The sequence below is a fragment of the Pelophylax lessonae genome, assembly GCF_965119305.1.
Source record: "Pelophylax lessonae genome assembly, chromosome: 2".
NCBI lineage: Eukaryota > Metazoa > Chordata > Amphibia > Anura > Ranidae > Pelophylax > Pelophylax lessonae.
The window spans coordinates 699,634,548-699,661,177 of NC_138769.1; the positions used below are offsets into that span (position 1 = coordinate 699,634,548).

The 26,630-nt window shown below is 44.1% G+C and overlaps 1 protein-coding gene across 2 annotated transcripts in view; it reads right to left on the reverse strand.

The window, feature by feature from the left end:
• Positions 1-4,828: 4,828 nt before the first annotated feature.
• LOC309545837 (P2Y purinoceptor 2-like) overlaps positions 4,829-26,630 on the reverse strand; it is a 64,923-nt gene continuing 43,121 nt past the window's right edge. The window contains exon 2 of one of the 2 annotated variants that reach the window (XM_082245232.1): positions 4,829-6,252. In XM_082245232.1, the coding sequence (XP_082101358.1) occupies positions 5,277-6,252 (976 nt within the window). In that variant the 3' untranslated portion in view covers positions 4,829-5,276. Of the gene's footprint in view, positions 6,253-12,849; positions 13,022-26,630 lie in introns of those variants that run through there. The other variant, XR_014224914.1, reaches the window with a different exon arrangement.

The window sequence follows — 26,630 nt, forward strand, 5'->3', positions numbered from 1 at the left end:
TAAAGTAACGCAGTGCCAAATCGCAAAATAGGGCCTGGTCATTAAGGAGGCAAATCTTTACGGTCTTAAAGTGGTTAAAGACCAGGCCATCTTTTGCGATTCGGCACTGCTGTTACTTTAACTGACAATTACGCGGTTGTGCGATGCTGTACCCAAATAAGATTGATGTCCTTTTTTTCCCACAAATAGAGCTTTCTTTTGGTGGTGATCAGCGATTCTTAGCGGGACTGCGAAATTGCAGCAGACAGATCGGACCCCTAATTGACATTTTTGACACTTTTGGGGTGACCAGTAATCAGTGCTAAAAATAGGCACTGTTACTGTAATAATGACACTGGCAGGGAAGGGGTTAACCCAGGGGCGATCAAAGGGTTAAGTGTGAGCCTTGGGGGTGTTTTCCAACTGTGGGGGGATGCGCTTGTAATATCAACACAGAGACCTGTGTTCCTAAATAGCAGGCTCTGTGTTGATACCAGAGAGAACAACGGTCTGCTGTGCTTACAACAGCAGACCGGCGTTCTCTCTTCACAGGGAGCGATCGTGGACGCCGCCTCCCCCCCCCCCGTCTCGGCTTCCCCGCTGGCCAGTGGGCGTGTATACACGCTTCTGGCAGTGCGCGTGCGCCCACAGAATCGCTTCTGCGAACCGCCATACAGGTACCATGTAACTGCAGCGGCTGATCGGCAAGTGGTTAAACTCCCCTCTATGTTATCCTATGTGTCCTTGCACACATAGACGTGTTTAGCAGTTTATCAGCAGGGGAGTTTATGGACTGTTGTCTGAACGCCCTAAAATTGCGTTCAAGAGCAGTTCTTCTGACCACATAAAACACTGAACGCAGAAAAACGCTCATAAACTCTAGGCACGTTTAGCACTTCAGCGTTTATCTAGTTTAACCACTTGCCAACTGCGCACAGTATATTTACTGCGGCAGTCAGCCCTTCACAGGCAGAGCGACGTAGGTCTACGTCGCTAGCCTGTGAGGCTCTGGGGAGCGCGCTCCCGCGCGCTCCCGCGCGGTCACGGAACCCCCCCCCCGCGCGTGTGACACTCGGCGATCGTCGGGGGAGAGGGAGAAAGGCAGGCGGCTGATGTAAACAAGCCGCCTGTCATTCTCCCCTGTGTAGAAACACTGATCATAAGGTTCTACTATGTAGGACCATTGATCATTGTTCCTACAGCTCAAGCCACAGCCAATCACAGTTAGAATCACCCCCCCTAGGGACACACCCAGCCCCTCCCTCTCAAATAAAGTTAACCCCTTCACTGCCAGTGTAATTTTACAGTAACAGTGCATATGTATAGCACTGATTACTGTAGAAATGTCACTGGTAACCCCAAAAGTGTCAAAAATGTCAGTCAAGGGTCCGATCTGTCCGCCGCAATGTCGCAGTACCGCAAAAAAATCGCAGATCGCCGCCATTACGCGTTAAAAAAAAAACAACAAAAATGACAAAAATCTTTCCCTTAGTTAGTAAACGCGATAACTTTTGCGCAAACCAATCAAAATACGCTTTTTGCGATTTTTTTTTACTAAACATATGTAGCATAAAACAAATTGGCCGAAAATGTTAAAAAATTTTGATTTTTACATTTTTTTTGGGGGGGAATTTCATATAAAAAAATGTCAAAAATATTGTTATTTTTGCAAAATTGACGCTCTTTTTTTGTTTATAGCGCATGATCAAAAAATCGCACAGGTGATCAAATACCACCAAAAGAAAGCTCTATTTGTGGGAAAAAAAGGACGTCAAATTCGTTTAGGTACAGCGTCGCACGATCGCGCAATTGTCCATTAAAGTCATGCAGTGCCGAATCGCAAAATACCGCCTGGTCAGGAAGGGGGTAAAATCTTCCGGGGCTTAAGTGGTTAATGGCCAGAATAAATTATTTTTTGGCCAATTAAATAAGTAAACTCCCAAACTCCAAACTCTGTTAAACTCTACTATTTTCTTTTGAAAAAAATGAAGCTTAGGTGAGTTTATAATGCTGATTTTCTCCTGTCAGGGTAAACTATAATTACATGAAACCAGTGTGCATGAGGCCTTAGACAGGAAGGGTGTTACTGGCTGGAACACAAGGTGAAAGTAAAAGAAAAAACCTTAAAAATGAAAGTGAAAGCAGCCACCACATTTTAGGAATGGTAAGCTGCAATATTTTACAGTTTTGTTTTTGGGTTTAATACCTCTTTAGGTGCAATACTCACATAAATGACACTTCCTTCTTCATGTTCATACACACAAAAGTGCATTTGACCTGGCCGTTTAAATTTACTTAAAGTCCTGCTAATAAGGTGAGTTTGGATCCAAGAGGTGCGAAGTGGTGCACAGGAGGGGTGAAGTAGTGTATAAATGAAAGGAAGCACAGAGATTTGTTCGGATGAAGTTTGTGTAAAGAAAAGAGCTTTGTTTGGATGAAGTTTGTGTGAACATTGAGCTTTGTTTGGATGAAGTCTGTGTGAAGCATTAAGGCCCGTACACATGTGCAGATTGTCGGCCGAAAAGATTCGGCTGGCGACCGAAAGGCCGATTTTCGGCTTGTTAGTATGATGCTTCCGACAGCGCACTTTCGGCCGAACAGAATCTGTCGTGCAAGCATTAAAATTTTTGTATGCCGACACCAGAACGGCCGATTGTTCGCCAGTCAGTACAGAATTCGGCCGACAGACAGCAGATTTGCAAGACTGGGCATGCTCAGAGAAGAAAAAACACACGGAACGTTAACCATCACATGACATCACTTCTGCAGTCGGCAGACAAAATTTGTGTGCAGTCTTTCGCACTTTTCAGCAGACAGGACAGCCCGGGGACAAAAGACGGCCGATCGGTCGGCCGACGATCGGTACGTGTGTACGGGGCTTTAGGATTGCACTTGTGAACTGTTCTTTATGAAGGACATACATTTGTTTGCATAGAGTTTGTATGAAGCACAGAGATTTGTTTATTTGAAATTTGTATGAAGCACAGAGCTTTGTTTGTATGAAGCACAGAGATTTGTTTGTATGAAGCACAGAGCTTTGTTTGTATGAAGCACAGAGATTTGTTTGTATGAAGCACAGAGATTTGTTTGTATGAAGCACAGAGCTTTGTTTGTATGAAGCACAGAGATTTGTTTGTATGAAGCACAGAGATTTGTTTGTATGAAGCACAGAGCTTTGTTTGTATGAAGCACAGAGATTTGTTTGTATGAAGCACAGAGATTTGTTTGTATGAAGTTTTGTATGAAGCACTGAGATTTGTTTGTATGAAGCACAGAGATTTGTTTGTATGAAGCACAGAACTTTGTTTGTATGAAGTTTTGTATGAAGCACAGAGATTTGTTTGTATGAAGCACAGAGATTTGTTTGTATGAAGTTTTGTATGAAGCGCTGAGATTTGTTTGTATGAAGCACAGAGATTTGTTTGTATGAAGCACAGAGATTTGTTTGTATGAAGCACAGAGATTTGTTTGTATGAAGCACTGAGATTTGTTTGTATGAAGCACAGAGATTTGTTTGTATGAAGCACAGAGATTTGTTTGTATGAAGCACAGAGATTTGTTTGTATGAAGCACAGAGATTTGTCTGGACAAAGTTTTTATGAAGTTTGTATGAAGCACAAAGACTTGTTTGGATGAAGTTTACATAAAGCACAGAGCTTTGATTGCATGAACACAGAGAAGGAAGAAGCGTCACTTAAATTAGGACTGCACTTGAATTTGTGAATTGTTCTTTTTGAAGTCTTGACTTTATATATTTTTGGACTGATATTATATCACAGATATGTTGGTGGTTTATTGAAGTAATTTTGTCCCTTTTTTAAAATGCATATATTTAAATGATGTTTTTGTGAGGTTCTGAGGAATATGATATATTTGTGGATATACTGGTATACGATTTAGAGCTGGTTATAAGGGAGTATTACATTTAATACAGTTATTGTACATATTACCTTTTACATTTTGTGTAACGGTGCACAATGTCATTCAGTATTTTAACAAGTGTAAACCTGTGAAAATGTCACCGTACTTTTGTCCACTTGAACTGATCTTGCTTGAACAAGCAGCATTCTAGAAGAGTACAGGTTTGTCCAAAATGAAGGTATAACACTTTTATTTTAATACCTTATTGATGTCATTTTAATAATTTATAATAGGACATAACAAAACGAATGTGTCGCCATCTGGATATGTTGAGGGCCACATTTGTGTTGACCGCCATTGATCTAGGTCTTCTAGTTTATTAAGGTACACTTGTTTAGTGTATTAATGCTTCTAGGGTCTTACATTAATGTACGTTTTTATATACCTGGGCTCAGAGGCGTAACTAGAACCTTCGGGCCCCGATGCAAGAAACCATGAAGGGCCCCCCAGACCCCTGGCCGGGGCCCTTCCCTTCAAGCCCGGGGCTCTTCCCACTAATCCTGGGGCTCTTTAATCTCATTGCATGGCCTTTTATTATGGTCCCGCATCAGGATCCTTTCACAAGTTCTGCAGCGGGCCCCCTTCCTGCAATCTTGGGGCCTCCCCACAGTGGTGAAATGCCAGGGCCCGGTTGCAAGTGTGACCTTTGAGATCCTAGAAGTTCACCCACTGGTTTGCTACCGGGCTCCCTGGAGCATGGGGCCCGGTAGCGATTGCAACCCCTGCAACCCCTGTAGTTACGCCCCTGCCTGGGCTGCTATTGCCAATCTCCTTCTGAAAGTGCTATTTGCTTGGTTTCGCTAAATACTTGAAATGATTCAAAGGAAACATGACTTTGATGAGTCACATGGCTGGGCCTGCCTTCTGCAAGCTTGATAAATGCCTCCACCCCCTCTAGCTATTCGCTCAATTATATTTAAAATAAAAAATAAATAAATAAAAAACGACATTAAATGCTTCAAATACTTCTGAATCTGCAATCATGTGACATATGGGATTTCAAGTCTTCTATTTTTTAGACTGCAGAATAGGAAAGTCCATCTTTGGGTGTCAAAGTTGCTGCTTGGGTGATGTGGATACTATGCATTGGCTGTCCAGCAGTGGAGATTCTCAGGATACTGCATCAGTGTGATGACATTACAGCAAGGGGGGGCAACAAGACTTGTTGGGGGTTGGCATAGTCTGTAGCACTAGATCAGTCTCCATTCCTTGAAGAGGTGATGGTGATGGGGTTTCCTTTTGCACAGAGATAAGCTTTAAAGATCCTTTTATCTGCCAGGAGTTCAGCTTTAAGTATGGGCCTTATTTGTTAAAAATATAACACAAATCAAGTCAAAACCTGACTTTGGCTTACATAAAATATTACCTATTGATACTCAGTCTCTAAGTCCACTTTCTCTTTCTGTCATAGTCCTCCTTCTGTTCCTTTCTAAGCGGAACCTCCAAACCAAAAAGTACAAGACCGGGTCGATGCAGCTATTGAGACTGGCAAAAGGTCGTGTGGATTTGTAGGCTGCATTAACGGCATCTAAAGTAAGACAGGGGGCAGTGTCCACCTTACGGTAGTAATAGTAGAGTGTACGGGTGACATGGTATGGCAAAAAGCAGGTGATGAAAACAACCAGGACCGTGATAATAATTTTAACCGACTTCCTCTTGGATTTTGATGCCTGTGTGGCAGACACGGTTGGTGTTAGAAGCACGTAAATCATGAAACTGTTGCAAACAAGGAGGAACGTGAAGGGGACACAAAAGAGGAAAACCAAGGTCACTGTATTGAAAACAACAAACTGGTCAAAGAGTTCAATTCTTGCTGTGTCATGGCAGATCCTGCTGTCATCGATTTGGCTGGTGGACACAAAATACAGTATAGGTGATTGAATGCCAATGATGACCACCCAAATAGTAATACAGGCAATCCTTGCGTATCGAATATGGCCCCATTGTAGAAAGTGTATTGGGTAACACACTGCCAGAAAACGGTATACACTGATGCAGAGAAGGAAGAAGATACTGCAGTACAGGCTGGTGTAGAAGAGGAAACGGACTATCTTGCAGAGCGGCTCAGAGAAAGGCCAGTCATTGGCTTTGGAGTAATAGTAGGCCAGTAATGGAAGGGATAAGACATAGAGAAGGTCTGACAGAGCCAAGTTGAACATAAAAAGTGTGACCACCTTCCATGGCCGAATCTGGAAGATGAAAATGTACAAGGCGATGACGTTGAGGATGAATCCAAATGCAAAAACAATCGAATAGGCCACGGGCAAAAGAATGTACTTAAAGTCTTCTTGAAATATACATCTGTAGGTCAGATTCCCTTCCTCTGAGTCACCCATGAAGTAAACCAAAGAACTGAAACAAAAAAAAGAGAAAAACTAAAGAAAATACACAAAAAATCCCAATGGAATTTAAATTCCAGCAGCAGACAAACTTTTTTCATCTTTGATAGAATGGGCAAAGGTTACAGCCTCTGCCTGGTATTGCTATCTGTGTTCTTATTGGGGAAATTTCCCCTGGCTTCTAGGCAGGGCAGGAAGTGATAGAAAATCTCTTCCAATGAGGCCACAAGAGAGAAGTTGAAAAGAATTAGAACATCTGACAATGGGAATGATTTATTAAATCTGGAGAGTTCAAAATCTGGTGCAGTTCCGCATAGGAACCAATCAGCTTCCAGGTTTTTGTCAAAGCTTAATTGAGCAAGCTGAAGTTAGAAGGTGATTGGCTACCATGCTCAGCTTCACCAGATTTTGCACTCTTCAGTTTTAGTAAATCAAACCCAGTGTAGAAATGTATACAGTATGTAAACCCTAGCGATGATGTTCTCTTATTCCCTACTATTTGGTTTGTTAAAGAGGAAGTAAACCCTCCTCTGCAACTTGTACCTATAGGTAAGCCTATGATAAGGCTTACCTATAGGTAGTGTAAATATCTCCTAAACATGCACCGTTTAGGAGATATTTATCTTAGATGCAGCCAGTGACGTCACTGGCGCATGCGCTCTGAAGGAACGGCCGCTCGTGCCGTTCCTTCCGAGCCCTGTGCCGTGACCGTCAGCTCCGGCGTGCGTGCGCAGGAGTGACGTCACCGCAGCTCCGGCCAATCAGATGGCCGGATGCCGCAATCCCGGAAGACGGGCGACTGATCATGTCACCCGTCACAGAGGTAAGCGGGCGGCACGGCGGGGGCTCGTTCTAAGGTAAGTATTTCATAATGAGCTAGTATGCGATGCATACTAGCTCATTATGTGTTTCTCTTACAGGGTGAAAAAAAAATTTGGTTTACAACCTCTTTAAAGTGATTATAAAGTCTCCTTTTTTTTCCTAAAAAAATAACAAACATGTTATACTTACCTGCTCTGTTGCAGTGGATTTGCACTGAGCAGCCCAGATCCTCCTCTTCTTGGGTTCCTTTTTTTGTGATCCTGGCCCCTCCCTCCTGGTGAGTGCCCTCACAGCAAGCAGCTTACTATGGGGGCACCCAAGCCGAGTCACAGCTTCCTGTGTCTATTCCGACAGGGAGCCCTGACCCAGCCCACCTCCTCTCTCTCCTGATTGGATAGATTACTTTGACAGCAGCGGAAATGGCACAACAGCTGTTATCAGCTGTTTTTCAGCTGAATTTCAGATGGCTGAGAAACTCGTGGACATCGTTGGACAGAGAGGGACCTCAGGTAAGTGTTAAGGGGTGGGGACACAGAAGGATTTTTATCCTAATGCATTAGGATAAAAAAACCTTCTGACTTTACAACCCCTTATATATATAATATACCACTGGGACCATTTTGTTATAGTTGTTCAAACGGTGCCAAAAATATTCCTTTTCATTCTACCAGAAATTCAGACTGATACCTATTAGCATTGTGCAAAGCAATCTCTGTGGACTACAAAACACCTTTACCCTATGGAATGGAGAAGAGAATTGTTCTCTAGTCCTACCAAACGTCATGTTTCTAGGTGACAACATTGTTCCTCCATAGATAAAGTACACTAAGTGAGCGTTGTCATCCTAGGACAGGAAGTGTGCTACTGATCTGTTAAGCTGCAATAAAATATATTTTTGTTCTTGGGTTCAGATATACTTTAATTGTTGTTTATGCCTTCTTGTCCCTGTGGTAACCCCTTATGTCTTGTACAGGCAAGGAAATCCCCTCCTTTGGGATGCTGACAAATCCAAAAGAAAATCCATTCTAGACATCCATTTGTGCTGGAAACTGTTTTAAAGGTTTGTGTAGAGGCCACCATTGCTGACCTTTCCTTCCGTAAAATGTTTTTTTTTTTTAACTGGCTATCATGATAAATCATTGGTTAAGTATTTTTTGGGAGTCTTGCCTCAAACAAATTTTATAGATCAGGGATTCTGACTTCTATATCGCTTTCCTTATTATCCAGCTCAGATTTTTTCTTCTGCATTTTTTTGTTGGTAGTAAACTTAATGTAAGGAATAATACTTTTTTTTTTTTTTTTTTTGGCGTAATGGTCATGGAAGTATCTAACACACTCCAGCAATAAATTAGTTATGGTGGTGTAGCACCCTCTAGCTAGTGTGCTAAGTGTACATAGTTGTTAAAATAGGTAAACTTGGCTTGGCTAGCAGCCAAGCCTGGGTTGAATCTGGGTCAGGGCTGAGTGACTCAGGAAGGCTGGATAACTCAGCAGGCAGCATGTCTGGTAACTCCCCCCTGCTCTCTGGAACCTTGGAGAAGCTTCCAGAAGTAGAGAGTGGAGTTTAGAAGGAGCTAAAAGTGTGTAAAATGGGTATTGCGCTGCTTTGCAATATGAATTATGTTTATGAAGAGGATGTACATATGTACCATAAAGTGCGTGGTGCTCAAATAATATATGTGTGTACTAGTGATAATGAATTAATTAATAATACATGGGGAATAGTACTTGTAAAAATTAATATATAATATAAACATGTGCAAAGTCAAACAGCAATTTTCAGAATATGCTACATTAAAAAAGTCAATCCGTGACAAAAAAGTGATGCTTTTTTAAAGTGCTTCACAAATGTGCATATGCATAGAAAACGGATAATGAGTAAAAAATATATTAAAAACCCAGTCCATTTGAAAAGTTCATCACAAACTCATAAAGTGACAGGTGCTCTTTAAAGTGTTCCAACTACTCTTTAACTACCTCAATACTGGGCACTTAAACCCCCTTCCTTCCCAGACCAATTTTCAGCTTTTAGCACTGTTGCAATTTGAATGACAATTGCGCGGTCATGCAACACTGTACCTACACCAAATTTGTGTCATTTTTTCCCCACAAATAGAGCTTTCTTTTGGTGGTATTTGATCACCGCCAGGTTTTTTCTTTTTTGGTGCACAAATAAAAAAAGACTGAAAAGTTTGAAAAAAAAAAAAAGTTTTTTTGTTTAGGTTATAAAATTTTGTGAATAGATACGTTTTTCCTGCACTGATGAGCACTGATGATGCCGCACTGACAGGCACTGATGAGGAGACACTGATGGGGTGGCACTGATGGGGTGGCACTGATGGGGTGGCACTGATATGCAGCACTGATGGGCACTGATAGGTAGCACTGATATGCAGCACTGATGGGCACTGATATGTGGCACTGATAGATAGCACTGATATGCAGCATTGGTGGGCACTGATAGGCAGCGCTGATGGGCACTGATAGGCAGCACTGATGGGCACTGATTGGTGGCACTGATGGGCACTGATAGGTGGCACTGTTGGGCGGCAATGATCGGCACTGATCCGCACTGATGGGGGGCACTGATGGGGTGGCACTGATGGGGTGGCACTGATGGGGTGGCACTGATATGCAGCACTGATGGGCACTGATAGGTAGCACTGATATGCAGCACTGATGGGCACTGATATGTGGCACTGATAGATAGCACTGATATGCAGCATTGGTGGGCACTGATAGGCAGCGCTGATGGGCACTGATAGGCAGCACTGATGGGCACTGATTGGTGGCACTGATGGGCACTGATAGGTGGCATTGTTGGGCGGCAATGATCGGCACTGATCGGCACTGATGGGGGGCACTGATGGGCACTGATAGGCGGCACTGGTGGGCAGTAATGGGCACTGGTGGGCGGCACTGATAGATGGCAATAACGGCACTGGTGGGCAGCACTGATATATGGCATTGGTGGGCAACACTGATAGGGAGGGCACTGGGGGGCTCTCTGAGCCTTGCTTGCCATCCCTGGTGGCCATGGTGGGCATCCCTGGTGGTCATGGGTGGGCATCCCTGGTGGCTTAGTGGCACCCCTCCCCCCCCCCCCCAAGGCTGCACTGGTAATCAATCATCTGATTACCAGCACAGACCCCCCCTGTGATCAGTGAGTAATTAGAAATACTCACTGATCACCCCAGCAGCAGCACCGATCCTCTTCTCTTCTCCTCACTGACAGGATCTGTCAGGAGGAGAAGAGATCGAAGCCGTTACAACGGCTCTATTTACATTACATGACAGCTGTGATTGGACACAGCCGTCATGTGATCAGGAGGGCCAATCACAGGGCCCTCCTGCCGAATGATGTTGCTCTGTGTCCGAGGGACACAGGCACATCGAGATCGCGCCGCTGCGCGTGCCCGCGGCAGCGCGATCTCTCTCCTTCTGAAGGACGTTCCGGAACGTCCATTCAGAAGGACGAGACTCCCGTCCGGCCGTATATCTACAATGGCCCGGGTGGGAGGTGGTTAAATTAGTGCAGAGGCCTCTCCTGATGACGTCATTGTGACGAAACGCATAGGGCGGAGCTACTGGAGTCATTGCGTCACTTTCAGTTAGAGTCCGTGGAACGCATCACAACCCGGACTTGCAGTTCTTTCATGCTGTTCAAAGGCCAGCTTGTTGTAAGTGTATTGGAATGTGTTTGAAATAAAGGAACCATACAATATTGCACTATGGGATATTGCTTTTCATGTTTCCACATGTAAAACGAGGGAAAAGGAAAAAGATTACCATCGGATGTGGATTTTAGGTCTCCTGTCTCAGCTACTGGGTGCTGTGGATGCTGGTTACCCCTAAGAAGGGAGAGCTCTCTGGTGAGTGAGGTACAGGAAGGGGAGCACGTTTGCGGAACACCAGCAACAAGCACTAATTTAAAGAGTAGTTGGAGCACTTTGAAAAACACCTGTCACTTTATGAGTTTGTGATGAACTTTTCAAATGGACTGTGTTTTTAATATATTTTTTAATATATTTTTTTACTCATCATCTGTTTTCTATGCATATGCACAGTTGTGAAGCACTTTTAAAGAGCACCACTCACTTTTTTGTCACGGAAGGACTTATTTCATGTAGCATATTCTGAGTATGTAAAATTTCTGTTTGACTTTGCACATATTTTTTGTTTAAATTATATATTCATTTTTACGAGCACTATTCACCTGTTATGTATTTTCAGGGAATTCATTATCACTAGCACACACATACATTATTTGAGCACCACGCACTTTATGGTACATATGTACATCCTCTTCATAAACATAATTCATGTTGCAAAGCAGCGCAATACCCATTATACACATTTTTATCACTAAAACATTCCTCCTTAGGAGGAGCTGTCTGGAATATTAATAAGGGCCCCAGCTAATCCCCTGTAAATGGGCTGGCAGGGGGCAGGTACCTCATAAATCCTCATGGGTCAGGCTAGTAAGGGGCTGTTGGGTTAAAGATGGAGAAGGAGTGCTGAGGAGGCTGTCGTGGCCCTTAAGGGTACCCTCTAGTCTAGGGGAGTGACCTCAGGCCTGGGGCTCAGGTGCTGGAGGGACCCTCTTCAACACATGGAGGATATCCTTCCTGGAGGCACGAGAGCAAATGTGAGGACAGCAGGAGCAGTTCAACACGTGCAGAATTTCTCCAGGAGAGTCAGCCAGGTGGGCTGGTGAGTGTGCAGTCTGAGAGGACTGTGGTATCAGTCTGGGAGGACTGAGGGGAAGTAACCAGGGGGGCTAGTGAAAGGGGCAGCTGCAGCCAAGCAGGCTGGCAGTGCCTGAAGAGGTGGTGCAGGGATCAGTAGCCACAGGGATGTAAGCTGGACACTGGATTTTGCTACACAACCAAAGGGGCCCTGGGTCCCTGCCACTACAGGGCTTTTGCTTTGATCTGGCTAAGTGCTTTGCTAGATTAATTTAGACTCGATTCACACTACCACGACTTGTCAGGCGGTCCCTCGCGGTCCATTGACTGCTACAGGACCCGTTCTAATAGGAGTTGACACAAGTTGCTCCGACTTAGAAAAAGGGTCCTGTACTACTTCGGGGCGACCTCGGAGCGACTTGCATTGACTTCAATTATGTGAAGTCCGTGCAAGTCGCCCCCGAAGTAGTACAGAGTCGTGTCGCCATAGTGTGAACCGACTCTTAAAGTGTCCCAGCTGAGTCTGTGTTTGTAAGCAAGTGAAGTGCTGGAGGAAGAGAAATAAGTGTTTATAGACTGTATATAGGAAAGTTGTCACTGAAGTTGTTTGAAGTCAAGTGGGCATCCCATAATACCCCTACTCCGCATCCAAGTTTTATTCCCTTAATAAAAATACAATATTGAATTGTTCACTGACTCTGGGAGCCTGTGGAATTTCGGTGTGCCTGGCTGTGCAGGTTGGAGGATCCCTTTTCACATGCGGCTCCTACGTAGGGTGCGCTACAGTGGTCTTCAACTTTCCCCTGCTTTCCATTTAACATTATAATGTTAAATGGAACCCAAGAATGGTAACGTTGGATACAAAGACCTCTTCAATTGATTAGATCATGTCTGCATGTTCCTTCATCCTTTAATGTCCATGTAGAAAGGCTGTTGCTGTTGGATGAAGGTGGAGAGCCTCAAGGCTGCAGTAACAGTAAGTGGCTCCCTGGTGTACAGTAAAACACGCTTTAACGGTTCATTTACTGACTGAAAATATATTACAAAGGTCTAGTTCTGTTTTAAAGCAACTTGGTATCAGATTATGAACTCCCGTTAAACCAACCTTTTGTATGGCTTTACAGGCCTGTGGATTGGCTACCTCCTCCAATATTATATCTTCTTTCCTTGCCTCCCATCCTTTGTATTTGTTTTCAGCCACAACCTTTGAGTACGGATGTAGTTGTCACTTCCACAGGGCTTACATCAATAATGATGCAACGGATCTGCAGACTAAAGTACAATAAAAGTGCATGGTGAGTTTTGTAAAGTAAACATTCCTAAAACTGTCAATATATTTTCTTAACAACCCTTGCTATATGAGGAAATGACATATTTATTTTTAGTTTGTTTCTAATACTCGGAATAACAGAAGTTTTTTTATACTTACTAAACTATGACACATTGGGGTCTGTAAATAAATATTCTGCAACTGATTAACAACTATTACCATAAATCAGGAAATTATTGATTTCCTTTGTAAAAAAAAAAAAAAAGAGAGAAATAGGGAAAAAGAAACAAATTCTGAGTTTTGGTTGGGTTTTGGTATCCCAAGCAAATGTCCTTTAGGAAGTTTGTCAAGGAATGGATACCCTTTATTGTGGCAGCAAGCGGCCAATAGGTGTGAATACCTTCTTTGTGAGTGATCAGAAAGTAAATGAACAGGTAATTCAGCTGTGTGTTGAGGGCAATGGACAACAACCACTTAATTAATGCCTACATCCCTGAACAGAAAGTCAAAAGGTATAGATTGGTTTAGTGCTGCGTGCCTTTTGTAGGGTACCCTTCAAAGGACATGGGTCATTACAGGCTGATTCCTCCCACTGTTTAAAACATTGAATACTACTGAACAACCAGTCTACAACAAGATCTACAATAATCTCCTAGTAGGCAGGTGCCTACATGGTGGGTTATTGCTAGTAATGGAGTATGGGCTGCCTAGGTGGGGAAGGTTTAACGCTGGCTCTGCCGGTTTCCTGGGCTTTTTGGTTTCCACCCTGTTCAGCCTATAATTTAGGGGAAGGTCTGGGCTCAGGGAGCTAATGGGACCACATGGGAAAGGAGAAGAGTTTCCAGTAAGAAGATGTAACCCAGAGTAACCCTCAATCACCATCACCCTAAGGAAAGCTACCTAATGAAAGACTTTTCCACTACAGGACTTCTACCTGCAAAGGTATGCCTGGGCAGCTGGCTAGGGACTTGAATGTTCTTTGACTGTATTGCTGCAGCCTTCGAGTAAAGCTTTGTTAACTGTGCACAAGCCTGGTCTGAAGTTATTCAAAGGGGTGCATGGTGGTACATGACGTATCGGAAGTACAGGGTCTGTAAAGCACACACACGGGGTACAGGAGGAAAGCCACCACAAAGGTTTAACTCGCCAGGAAAGCCGGAGCAGAAGAGTAGTTACTACGGGTAACCATGAACTGGTGGATATGTACAGCAGCCAGACAGCGAAGAGCAATACCAAGCTCAGGTGACAGGTCCTCGGGTAGCGAGGGAGTTGGTATTCTGCCTACCTCCCTAGTGGTCTGTTCCCTCAAATGTACCTGGGACCGAACCTGCCGTACCGAGACCCCATGTATTCAACTTCATGGTACAGGAGAATGAAGGAGTTAAGTGCACACATGAGGCCTATGCTTTGTGCATTACCCCATTCTCTCACTGGGAGTGAGGTGGTAGAGATCTGCAGGACTGGTGGAGAGGGCACAGGCTCAGCAGTGTCCCTCCTAATTGCAACATTAATCAGGCGAAGGTGTGTAGGGACATGGAATGCTTTACAGAGGAACTCCGTATGCTACACAACTGCAAACAGTGTACGCCTCGTCTCTAAGCTGGGTACCACCATAATAATGATTTTCACACAAACGCATCCCTGCCTGGTCCCGGGCATTGATGAGCATGTACACAAGAGGATAGGTACCCCAGCCTTCTGCAGGGTGAGGAGGCCCCGCCCTCATCCTCATACAAAACACCCCCCAACTTTACCCGTTATACTGGTGGGGAGAGAATATAGCTGTCATGGGGTGCTGGTTATGAATGTAGAGGGTGAACTTGGCTATCATTTGGTGTTGGAAATAGAAGTTTGGGACATTGCTCTCATGAGGTGCTGGTAATAGAAATATGGGAACTTGACTGTCATGTAGTGCTGGCAATTCCAGGGGGTGAAGGGGGCGATCATGGAGAGCTGTCAATAGAAGTGTAAATACATGACTGTCATGGGATGCTGCCAAAAGGAAATATGAGAACATGGCTATCGTGTAGAAACATGACTGTCATGGTGTGCTGGCAAAAAAAAGTTTCTAAACATGGCTGTTATGGAGTGTTGGTGATAGAAATGTGGAGAAATTTCTGTCATGGGGTGTTGGCAGTAGAAATGTGAGGACGTGGCAATCATGGGGTGCTAAGCAGTGTGGGGACAGGACTGTCATATATTGTTGGCAATAGAGGTGTAGGGACATGGCTTTGATGGGGTGCTGGCAACAGAAGTGTGGGGTCATGGGATGCTGGCAATAAAAATATGGGAACATGTCAATCATGGAGTGCTGATAATATAACTGTGGGGACATGGCTGTCATGGTGTGTTGGCAAATGAAATGTGGAGACATTTCTGTCATGGGGTGTTGGCAATAGAAATCTGGGGACATCATGGGTGCTAGTTATAGAAGTGTGTGGGACATAGCTGTCATAGGTACTGGTTATAGAAGTGTGTGGACTTGGTTGTCATAGGTGTTGGTTATAGAAGTGTGAAGGCTTGGCTGTCATAGAGTACTAGCTATGAAAGTGTGGGTACAAGACTGTCATCAGTGCTCAATGACTTAGTGCCCACACTTTTTATCTGTTGGCGTCTTTTTTTTTTAGAGTGACAGAGTCATTTTAAGATGCAGCTGGATGCTTCAACATGTAAGCACCCATCCATCATTGAAATATCAGTTCTCTGTGTCATTTTAGGGTATATATTCTTATTTTTGGACTTTTATACTTTGCATGAGGTTTTTTTTTTTTTTTTTAGACTTTAAAAAGCTTTGACACACTGGGGGCTGGTACTTTTACCTAAGCGTTAAAAGTGTAGCACCCTCTAGTGTGCTACTAGTGGTAGTACAGACAAATTATAGTCTGGCTCATGGCTAAACCTGAGCCATGGAATCTAGGTCAGGGTTCATTAGAGTTCAGGGCTGGATGACACATCCAGGCAGCTCTCTGGTGCCTCCCACTGGTTCTAGAATATTGGAGAATATTCTAGAAATTAGTGGGCAAAAGCTAGGAGGGTTGTCTTGCATATTTAGGGGCCCCTAGCCAATCCACAGGAAGTGAGCCTGGAAGGGAACTAAGAAGCCCTTAAATATGAATGAGCCATGCCAGCAGGAGAGTTGGATGGAAGATGGGAGAAACAGTGTTCAGGGAGTCTGTCAGTGGCCCTTGAGGGACCCCTGCAGGGGAGGGGGTTTGCCTAAGGTGGTTGGCCTGGAGGCTTTCTGGAGAGGTAGCATGAATAAAGGGAGACAGAAGACAGAGCAAGTAAATCAGCACAGTGCAGGGACAGACAGGGGAGAAACTGGCACATGTAGCACGTCTCTCTTGAAGACAGCAGTCTACTGGGGTAGACTTGGGAGAAGAAGCAGCCAGGTGGCCTTGCATTTCTGTGGTGAGTAGAGCTGGGACCAGTGTCTATAGGAAAGCAGAAGGTGATGCTGGAAGCAGTTCACTCCACGTGTGCTACGTTTCCAAGGGACTGAGAGTTTCTAACCTGTTAGGGGCTGTTACTCAGCTAATATAAAGACTATTAGCTCATAAAGGAGTAAACCCAGCGGAGCAGTGGAAAGGACCAAGATTTGTGCAGAAGGAAGAAGTGGAAGCTGTAAATAGGGAGGAAGTTGTCCCTGGTTTTGTTTGTCATTGTCAAGTTGGGCAACAATGCTGCATCACCCTTGAAATCAGAGCACAGTTGCCATACTAATGTAGGCTGTTCCTGCTTGCACCATATTGGGATGAGACTATGTTTCAGGTGTTTTTTTCTCCTTTAACTTCACCTGGTGTTCCTGCCCTAAGGTAAAAACCTCCACTCACTGTACTATATCTATAGAGATGCAGTGCTGCAACCCTATGACAGAAAGCCTTTTAGTTATGAAGAAGTTATAGGGAACATCCCCCCCCCCCATGTTATGAAGAAGATAGGGGGGATGTTCTATAGCCCTAAACACTTCCTGCCCTAAAGGCAATGTTACATCTCCGCAGATACCCTGATCAATCATAACTTTATGACCACTGACAGGTTAAGTGAATACAATTGATCATCCTGTTACAGTGGCATCTGAAAGTCAGTGGGATATATGAGGCAGCAAGCAAACATGCAGTCCCTAAAGTTGATGTGTTGAAAGCACAAAAACATGCCATTGCATTTTGTTGTGTATGGGCCTGTGTAGCCGCAGACCGGTCAGGTTGTCAATGTTGACCAGTGTCCACAGCCAAAAGCACCTACAATGGGGATGTGAGCATCAGAGCTGAAACACGGAGCAATGGAAGAAGGTGGCCTGATCTGATGAATCACATTTTCTTTAAATCATGTGGATGGCCGGGTGCGTGTACAACGCTTACCTGGGGAAGAGATGGCACCAGAATGCAGTATGGGAAGAAGGCAAGCAGGCAGAGTGATGGTTCAGGCAATGTTCTGCTGGGAAGCATTGGGTCCTACCATTCATGTGGATGTTACTTGACACGTGATCCACCTACCTAAACATGACCAAGTACACCCCTTCATGGAAACGGTATTGCCTGATGGCAGCGCCCTGCCCCACTGCAAAAATGGTTCAAGAATGATTTGAGAGACACAACCAGTTCGAGGTAGTGTAGATGTATAGTACAATAACTGGGCTTTGTCAGCAGGATCACCATGTAAAAATAAAGGGAAAAAAAGCCTGAAAAAAGAAAACTAACGTAGCCCCTTCATATGAGGACTGGTAAGCTGCAATATATTACATTTCTGCTCTTAGGTTTAGATACAGTTTAATTTACAGGCATGCATCTGTTTTGAATTAACTAAACATATTGAATCTATTAGTAAGAAGTTTTACCAGATTATACTTTCATTTTATCCTGAGTAATCCCTAATTATGATTGGATTGCGTAATATTCTCTCTAAAAACTGGTTTACCCAGATTGTCATCCATATGCCTGTCTGTGCCATGTATTATCGCATGGTCCATGTGTCCTCGTGAATACCATCTACACCCAGCTCTGCTGCTAATAAATTATAGATAGCTATAGATAGATCATGCTAAATGTTTTAATGAAGTGCATAGAATGGATTTCCCATCTTAGTGGGATATTTTAGCGTAGTGTATAAGCCATGTGACCAGTAGAGTATAATTTAAGCCAGCCTTTAATTATCGTACCAACACCCCTAACTTCATCATAGTATTGCATTAAAGTGTTTGATGGCCAAAACATTTTTGTTTCAGGTCAGGGCCGGATCTAGCCTGTTTGATCAGGGGATGCAGTAAAAAAAAGTCAAGGTGCCAGTACAATCCTGATGGTGGAATGAAAAAAAAAAAACGATTAATGTATAGCCAGCTTTCAAGAGTTGTAACCTGAACCTTTTTTGGTGAAAACTAAAATTTTGGATTTCCCCTTAGTTTTCATGTCTGTGACAATGGTCATCAGTACAAATAGAGAAGGTGAGTCTACCTAGCAAGAATGCAAAATGCAATAAAAACCTGACAAGGAGAATAACCCTTCCTTACGCTAACCAAAATTAACCACTTACTGACCAGCCCATAGTAGAAATACGTCATTACTTTGACGTTAAATAACTAGCTGCCATAACTCCACTTTTATCTCACAGAGCCGATTCTCTGTGAGATAATAGTGGTCCCGTGGACGGATTCGCTGCAGGATCACTTTTAGAAGCGGCGGGAGGAATGCTGCTTCCCACCCCTTTTCTTGGTTATTCCCGGGCTTACCACACGGATCGGTGAAGCTCGGGATGGATCTGATTCGGCCGTTAGGCTGCATTCACACCTCAGCGTATTTGATTTGACCACGATTTCAAAACGCCCAGGTGTGCATGACAAACCTCAGAACACACATTTTAGATGCCATTCATTTAAATGGTACCTAAAATCGTGATGCGGTTCTGCTGAAATTGTCACACGATAAATCGTGTTGCAATCGCAGCATACCACATCGCGTGAAGAATGTCACACAAAAGAAGCTCCTATACTGAATGACAAATAGCAGAACACACATTTGAGATGGCATTCGTTTGAATGGCACCTAAAACCGTGGTGCGCTTCTGCCGCAATTGTCGCGCGAAAAATCGTGCTGCAAGCACGCCTACCACATCGCATGAAGCGTGTCGCCCAAAATAAGCCCCTGAACATTTTTGGGATGACAAGCTTCACGCCATGTTAGAAGCTGATTGACAATCTTGCCAGAATCGCACCGCGGTTTAAATGTTTTAAAAAACATTTTTTTTTTCTTTTGGTTTTAAAGGTAAAAGAGAAATTTGAGGTCTTTTTGACCCCAGATGTCGCAATAAAGAGGACCTGTTATCCTTATTTCTATTACAAGGGATGTTTACTGCTGGAATCTCTGGTCCTGGCAATTTTTCTCTTTAGATAGATTTTTTTTTCTTCTGTTTTTTTTTTTTCCTGTGCGATCTACAATCAACTTCCAGACTGGGCGACAGACTGGATAATCTAGATCCAGTGGCCACCCCAGTCTGGCCAGCAAATGCATGAAGACCTCAGCTGCGCGTTAGGTCAGCAGCAACATAGCCCCACCGGACGGGGGCTGGCCTACAAACAAATGCCTCGCGAGGTCGCACACGACTGGGTCTCGGCCCGAGTCGCAGCGCTCCTCCTGGCCGACAGCCCCCTATTTCGATGGAGAGGAGGTCTGCCTGGAGCGGTGCCCGCCAGGTTCCTGGTATAGTAAGTAACTGTCCCCCCTCTCCCCCTGGAGGGTTTTGGGGTGGATGTGGGCCCCTCCATTGGAAAGTCGAACCCCCGGGTTCCTCCCTTCCCGTTAGGCACCCCCACATCAGTCTGGTGGTCCCTGTGGGCCATCTCGCCCCCCCCCCATGCACCCCCCCTCCTTCACTATGTTGGGGCCGTGGAGTGGTTTGGTCCACCTCCTAGAGTGGGGGCAAGGTTCTCTGCTGGCGATGGGGGCGCCAACGAGGGCAACCGGGCGATCCACTGTGGGGGAGGCTGTACCTGGTGTGGGCTCCTACCAGGGTCCCCCCTTCTTGCCTGTGCCAATTGCTGAGGCCTAGGGATCCCTGGAAGCCTTGTGGTATCGTGCGGGGCCGCCATTTTCTTGTAGCCTGTGTGCTCAATGTACGCCAACCATGTTTGTGTAGTAAAAAAAAAACTAAAATAAAAAAAACAAACACAAGGGCGCACCGGCCTAGTGTATTATCCTCCACAAAGATTTTATTTGTTAAAAGGTATAAAAATACTCAAACAAGTTCTTGGTACAAACATATCAAATAAATGTATTGCCATTAGCATCCGAACCAAAGGGTTCTGAGGAAGAGGCGAAGCCTAGAAACGCGTAAGCCTCCAAGCTCCAGAGGACGATACACCCTTTGATTCGGATGCTGATGGAAATGCATCCATTTGATATCCTTGTACCAAGAACGTGTTTGTGAGTATTTTTATACCTTTTAACAAATAAAATCTTTGTGGAGGATAATACACTAGGCCGGTGCGCCCTTGTGTTTGTTTTTTGATTTTAGTGATTCCCCTGCTTACGCTGTCCCAGAAGGTAGTCTTTTTGGTGGCTTTCACCTCTGCGCGCAGGGTGTCGGAATTGGCGGCGTTATCCTGTCGTTCATCTGTGGTTCACAGAGATAAGGTGGTTCTTTGCCCCTATCCGTCATTCCTTCCAAAGGTTGTCTCTGATTTTCATTTGAATAAAGACATTGTGTTGCCTTCCCTGTGTCCCAGGCCAAAACATCTGAAGGAAATTGCTTTGCATGCCTTGGAAGTGGTCCAGGCGATTAGGGTGTACCTGGTAGTTACGGAGTCTTTTAGGAAGTCAGACTCACTATTTGTGCTCATGGATGGGCCTCGGAAAGGGTTGTCTGCTTCCTCTGCGACCATTTCCAGATGGATCAGACAGACAGTGATTCAGGTCTATGCAATCAAGGGTCAGGTTCCTCCTTTCCCTGTCAAGGCGCACTCTACTCGGGCACTCAGTGCCTCCTGGGCCTTCTGTCATCAGGGGTCTGTGACGCAGGTTTGCAAGGCGGCCACCTAGTCGTTGGTGCACACTTTCACAAAGTTCTATAAAGTGGATGTGTTGGCATCTGCAGATGCTTCTTTTGGCCGCAAGGTTTTGCAGGCTGGTGTTTAGAGGACCTTGTCCTCTTTGAGGGTGTTTTCTTTTTTCAGATGGGCTCCAGTTGTTTTGGTTGAGCTCCTGTTTACCTGGTTGACTATAGTTTAGCCTTGGGAATTTTTTTTTTGCTCTTACCACCCCTCATATTTAACACTGCTTAGGGATGTCCCAATGGTTAAGAAGATCAGGAGCTGTGTCCGTCAATGAGCGAAAGAGAAAATGGGATTTTTGACTTATCGGAAAATACGTTTCTCTGATGTTCATTGATGAACACAGCACCCACCCCTCTGTGGAGTTGTAATTCTTCTGACACTGCTTGTAACAAAACTGACTACCTATAGCAGAGAGAGGGAGTATACCCCCTGGGACTGCCCATTGACTTAGCCAGAATTTTTTCTGCCCAATGTCCTACTCCTGTAGGGGGCAGTATAACCCACTGGTTAGGAAGTTCAGGAGCTGTGTCTGTCAGTGTCCGTCAGTGAACATCAGAGAAATGGATTTTACGATAACTCAAAAATCCAATTTTTCCCACAAAAAGAGCTTTCTTTTGGTGGTATTTGATCACCTCTGTCATTTTTTTATTTTTTGCACTATAAATAAAAAAAGACAGACAATTTGGAAAAATATATATATATTTCTTACTTTCTGCTACAAAACATATAAAATAAAATAATTGAAAAACTCTAATTTCTTCATCAATTTAGGCCAATATGAATTCTGCTACCTATCTTTGGTAAAAAAAAATTCCATTAAGCATATATTGATTGGTTTGCGCGAAAGTTATAGCGTCTACAAACAATGGGATATTTTTATGTATTTATTTTTTTTGTTTTTATGTTTTTACCAGTAATGGCAGGGATCAGCAGCTTATAGGGGGAATGCAATTTTGTGGCAAACATTCTGACACTAACTGACACTTTTATCACTTTTTGGGGACCAGACCAGTGACACTAATACAGTGATCAGTGCTAAAAATATGCAGTCACTTTACTAATGACATTGTACTAATGACATTGGCTGGGAAGGGGTTAGCATCAGAGGCAATCAAAGGGTTAACTGATTGCCTAGCTAATGATTTTTTAAAGTGTGGGATGGTGCTTTTACTAGGGGAAGATATTATTCCTTGTCTCTGCTTTTCAGGAACACAGGATCCATGCCTTCCCTACTAACAGAATGGCGATCTACCTTGTTTACATAGGCAGACAGACATTCTGCATTTGTGCTGGATGATCAGCCAGTGCCGACGGACATCGAGTCCAGGGTACCTTCAGATCAGCTCCCGCTGTGTGTAATCACAGGGGGAGCGGGCACGTGCGCGTGCCCAACCCGGAAGTGTTGGAACACATAGTAGGTACGTGATCATGCACAGCAGTGCCACCTTGCCACCATATATTTAGGTTATACAGTCGGCAAGCGGTTAAGCTATGATGATAAAACCTGGAAGCCGATTGGTTTCTATGCAGAACTGCACTCGATTTTGAACTGTCCGGTTTTAGTAAATAACCCCCATTGCGTGTGATGGTTGGTTGGATTTTGAGTCCTTTAAAGCCAGATGTTCTCTGACACAGGCTTTGTATTTTGTTATACCAGAGCTTTATTGAACATCCAAGCCGTACATGCAAAATCAAAATGCACATGAAGGTACATTGGTTTCCACTTGATATGTTTATTGCTGGATATTAATGAAGTGCTTTTAATATCTGAAGGTGTGTGCTGCTAGTATGAATATGAGCTGGTGTGACAGTCGTGGGAGCACCATGGTACAGAGTGGAGCATGATGATTGTTCTCTTCCAGGCAGTCTGCCAGTTTAAGGGTTTGATAATCCAAATATAAATCTTTGGATCTGACAATCCCAATATAAATCTCTGGATCTGACAATCCCTACACTGGAAAAACTAACATGGCTTAGGTCAAACCCTAAGATAAACTTCTAAAAACATTATCACACAGGTCTATGAATTGTTTTTTTTACCAATTCTGCGGCTATCTCTATGCTGGGCATGCACATTGCAGTGGATAGAGATCTTAAAGTGCAAGTTCAGCCAAAAATGTATTACCGCTAAATCTACTTCCAGCCACATTCTGAAACTAATCTATCTAACCCTGTACAGAAAAAAAAATGCTATAAATACCTTTTTTGAAGCCAATCCGGTCCAGTCTCCAGCAGCGGATGCTGTGTGCAGGAGAGAACAGACAATGGCTGGGGAATGAATGGGAAGTGACATCATCCATAGAGTTACTATGGGGCTTCCGTTGTCGGCTGCCTCTCCTGCACACTCCCACACCACCGCTGACAGCACAGCATGGGACTGGACTGGAGTGGCTGCAGAACAGGTAAGTATAGCGATTTCTTCTTTACATGGCTTGATAGATTAGGTTTAGAATGTGGCTGCGAGTAGGTTTAGAGTTAGTTAGGTTTTGGCTGAACTTCTACTTTAAAGGGTGACTCCAAAAACTAAAAAAATAGCAAGTAAAGGAAAAATAATATAGCGTATACAATTGCGACACAAGTCATATTGTATTTAAATATTATTGAAAGTATCCTTTCTTTTTAATCATTTTCTGAAAATGCAATATGGCTACCTGGAGGTGTTCTGTACACAGAATGTATACTGACCACACCCCAGAAACATCATTTCCTGCTTGTGTGATTGGCTCACCAATTTTCCCAGAAGTCTGCACTAAGATACAAGTCAGATTCCCCTGCAACAAAAATGTCATTTTTGGTGAGATAGTTTCAATATGAACACGTCTAAAGGGATGCAGGCACAGCAGATTTCCTCATTAGTGTTCTGCAGCTGCACAGCTAATTGAAACCACTCCCATTAGACCCACTCAGCACAGAGGAACAAACAATGATTTCTTCAGAATAAAAAACAGAATAAAAAAAGTAGGAATCTACAACAAAGGTTGTTATAATCCTTGCAATGTACAGAGATCACCCAGAGGGGGATGTTTTTTTTCTCCACAAAAGTGGAGTTACGCTTTAAAGTTTTGATTCCACACTGAGAATTGCAAATGTGATTGCAAGATATTGCCAGCAACTAAGCATTCTATCAGCCATGAGTTTCAAAGACTACTAGAATTCAGTTAGTTGTGAACCTGAATCTAGGCAATACATTGAGATTTTTAAGGGATAAATTCACCTTTAAAAATGAATAAATAAATAAATGCATATTTTTTTGCAGGTAAAAAAATGTGCGTTTACTGTTTTTTTCTTTTTTTTTTCTTTTTTTAGAGCCTGTAAAGCAATGCACCAGCGATCAGCAGATTGCTGATGTCATGTAGGTCTCCTGCAGACCCGTCAGTGTAAGCTGGCTGCCCATACATCCTACATACAGGCAATTTCACACTGACAAGGAGAATCAATTAACTACCATAGTGCTCATCAGCGCCACGGACGTTCATTGAGAATGTCAAGCCAACAGCCACAAAGGCTGTCAGTAGTTGTAGTCCATTCATTCACAGAACTCTGTGAACAAATGACACGGCCAAGCTGGCAAGTTTTCTTTTGCTTGTGGCAGCGATCGGAAGAGAGGATCTCCTGCTCGCTGCCAAAGGGATCGGGGGGGGGAGGGGTTGTGGGGGGGGGGGGAATATGGGCATAACATGTTACAAAAGGTGAACTTATCCTTTAACCACTCCACTGACTTATATTAGCCCAACAGATAAAATTCAAATACCAATTACAACATATTAAGCCTTCCCCAACTCTTCCTCCATTTACATCACCATCCTCATCTCAAACTATCACCCAAAATGTATTCTCTCCCTCTTGACCTCCTTCTCTCTAAATCCCTCCTTACCTCCTCCCATGCTTGCCTCCAGGACTTCTCCAGAGTCTCCCATATTCTCTGGAAATCCCTACCCTAAATCCCACTTAAAATACCATAAAATTCATCTATTTAGGGAAGCCTGCTCCAGGTCTGCTAGGATTATGTTTTATTTAAATGTTTTATAGTCATGCTTATTTGAATGATCAGAGTTATGCTTTAAACTTTTTCTTTTTCTGAAAATCTCTTGCTGCAATTTAGACATTTTGTTGTCGAGAATGTAAATTTCCTCCATTATGTCTGAGTTGCGAGAATATTTTTTAGTCGCATAGTATTTTGCTATTCTGATATATTTCTTTCCTGAGTTTGCTTTCCTGTTGTATATTTGTTTCCTTTACGTAAAGCATGAGTGTCCAACCTTTTGGCTTCCCTGGGCCACATTGAGTATAGAGAAATTTTCTTGGGCCGCATATAAAATATATACTATAGTTAAGGTATATAAGTAATAAAACGCTGCCGCTCCCTTCCCGCACTGCCTCGCCCCGTCCCCCAGCACTAATTTAACACAACTAGGGGATGATGAAATTAAATGGAATCAGTATGCAGAGGTTCACTTCTTCTGAGAGATATTAAAGAAACACTCTAACCACCATGACCACTTCAGTGATTTGAAGTGGTGATGGTGGTAGGAGTCAAAAACACTGCACATGCTGGGATATTTACAGTTATGTGCTGGGGGATAGTTGCACCCCTAGCACATGTGACATAGGCATCCAGAAAATTGAATGTCCTTATTCATACATGTATGAACAAGGACATGACATACTATGACAAAACACAACTAGTCATTAAAAAAAAACATATTGCAACATTTTACACATGCTAATGAACATACCTCTTCTACTTATTTTGCAGACTGCTGGTGCGGGTACTGCTGGTGCGGGTACTGCTGGTGCGGTTACTTCTGGTATGGTTACTGCTGGCGGTTACTGCTGGTGTGGTTACTGCTGGCGGTTAATGCTGGTCATGCAGGTACTGCTGGAGGAAGCAGCGGCTGCAGTAGGTAGCAGAGCCGCTGCTTCCTGTACGGCTCCTGTCACAGGTGGACTGCATTTCATATCACTCTGCCTGTGACAGAGCCAGATTTATACAGGAAGCAGCGGTTCTGTCACTGACTGCAGACATCCTCTCCCGCAGCAGCCGGGAGATCGTACGACACTTGCAGCCTAGTGCGTGCCCATCCAATGCAGCCTAAACAGTGCCCATCTAATGCAGCCTCACCAGTGTGTGCCCATCCAATGCAGCCTAAACAATGCCCATCTAATGCAGCCTCACCAGTGTGTGCCCATCCAATGCAGCCTGATCAGTACCCATCCAATGCAGCCTCACCAGAGCAAGCCCATCCAATGCAGCCTCACCAGTGCGTGCCCATCCAATGCAGTCTGCAATGAAGAGAGAGGAGAGGAGAGCCGCAGGATTACACAGATCGGGAAACTCCCGCTTACCCGGCCACCACTGTCATACGAAGTCCTGCCTCCTGGACCGGCTCCTATGAAAGACGTGACCAATGTGCTGTCTACCATAGGAGCCGATCCAGGAGGCGGGGCTTCGTATGACAGCGGGACCGCCAGGTAAGCAGGAGATCCCTGCTCTGTTTGCAATCTGGCTCCGCTCATACCCCCCCCCCTTCACCCCTCCCCTCCAAGGCAGCCTCTGCCTACAGTTA